The 1,701-nt window shown below is 56.0% G+C and overlaps 1 protein-coding gene across 1 annotated transcript in view; it reads left to right on the top strand.

Moving 5' to 3' along the window:
• The window catches only part of PKN1 (protein kinase N1), a 20,435-nt gene that overhangs the window by 15,196 nt on the left and 3,538 nt on the right, over positions 1-1,701 (top strand). Inside the window, 3 exon segments of the mRNA XM_077765406.1 lie at positions 927-1,006; positions 1,082-1,157; positions 1,243-1,334. Coding sequence (XP_077621532.1) covers positions 927-1,006; positions 1,082-1,157; positions 1,243-1,334 — 248 coding nt within the window.

Raw genomic sequence — 1,701 nt, 5'->3', positions numbered from 1 at the left:
CGGGCGGACGGTTGCGTCTCCTCGGGAGGGCGTAGCTGGCTGAGCTAAAAACGGGCCAGCGTCTTGGGCCAGGAGTTCCGATCCTGGACGCACACACGCGGAAAGTTCACTGCGGCTGCTCTGTGTGGGCAGAAGCGAAAGCCTCAGAGCGCGCTCGTAGGAGCCAGTGCGGAATGAACGAGTTAGACTAGGACGTGGCTGAGACCTGCGCGGAGTGGCACAGAATAGCTTCTAAGACAGGTCGTCCCAGAGGAGAGTCGGGCTTAGGATATTGTCAATCGTGGGAGCAAGGAGAATGTAGCCTGTCCCATCAACTTTTGCTTGTACAGAACGTATCTGGAAAGGTACTCAGGAAATCCTTGACGGCGGCTGGTTCTGGGGCACCAGAGGCGGTATTTCCCACCATACAGCTGTTTGTGCCGATTGGATTTTTACAACTCTGTAGTGGAGGGTGAGGAACCGGGAGTAACGTGTTCCCGTTTACAGTATTAATTTGGACTCTTTCCAAAGTTCCATGCACACGTGGTATAAAAAGAATCAAGTGGCTCCCGGGGCAAATACCCATCAAGGAAATAAGTAGGCAAAATGATAAAATATATTCACAGCATGAAAAAAAGCAGCGAAAGGCAGCGGGAGTATGTGTGTGTCGGGGAGGGGGGATCCGTTAGCTATCTGATATGCTGATCACCTGGAAGGTGACATCCCAATAAATGCCTGGTGGCAAGGGAGGAGCTGTGCAGACGTGGGTGGGGAAGAGAGGATTCCTCCCGGTGGAGGGAATAGTCTGGGCAAAGGTCTCGAGCTAGTGTGTGCACAGGACAGTGTGGCTGGAGGGGAGGATGGGGCCGAGCCGGAGGAGGGGTGACCTCAGAGAGGTGAGGGGAGCCTTGAGGGGGCGGGGCTCTGACCTCCTCTCTCTGCTGCAGAGCTCCCTGACCCAGGAAACCACCACCGCTCCCGAGCTGCCTTCAGAGACCCGGGAGACCCCAGGCCCCGCCCTGTGCAGGTGACACCCCTCCCCCAGTCCCCTCCCGCCACCCCTGCCTTCCGTCAGGTCCCCACCACTGTCCTCTCTCCACAGCCCTCTGAGGAGGTCACCCCTGACCCTCGAGGATTTCAAATTCCTGGCGGTGCTGGGCCGGGGTCACTTTGGGAAGGTGAGGCAGGGAGGCAAGAGGTTGGGGGCCCCGGGGGTTCGCGGGCTGGCCGTGAAGGCCATCACTGCCCACTGTGGTCCCACAGGTGCTGCTCTCTGAGTTCCGGCCCAGCGGGGAGCTGTTCGCCATCAAGGCTTTGAAGAAGGGCGACATCGTGGCCCGAGATGAGGTGGAGAGGTGGGGAGCCAGCCCGGGTCCTCTGAGAACCTTGGTCTTTTCTCCTGGAAAGTGGGAGACAGAGCAGTCCCCTCTCTGGAGCTGCCGTGACAGTGATTCATAACAGTCCCTGTCATTTATTATTAAGCCAGCACATAAGATGGTAACAGCTCTTAGAAAGCACCCATTATGCGCTTTATGTCCAGTAACTCTTTTGTCCTTCGTGACAGTCGTATGCAGTAAATATTATTGTCCTCATTCTGCTGATGACACAGAGAGGTCGAGCGAGTTGCCCAGGGTCACAAAGCCAGTAAGCAGCAGGTCAGGGATTCAAACCTAGGGACTCAGGCTCTGAAGCCTGTACTCCTTTTTTTTTTTTTTTTTTTTT

This window comes from Crocuta crocuta, unplaced genomic scaffold, assembly GCF_008692635.1.
Source record: "Crocuta crocuta isolate KB4526 unplaced genomic scaffold, BGI_CrCroc_1.0 scaffold693, whole genome shotgun sequence".
NCBI classification, from domain to species: domain Eukaryota; kingdom Metazoa; phylum Chordata; class Mammalia; order Carnivora; family Hyaenidae; genus Crocuta; species Crocuta crocuta.
This window is presented reverse-complemented; position numbering and strand designations above follow the sequence as displayed.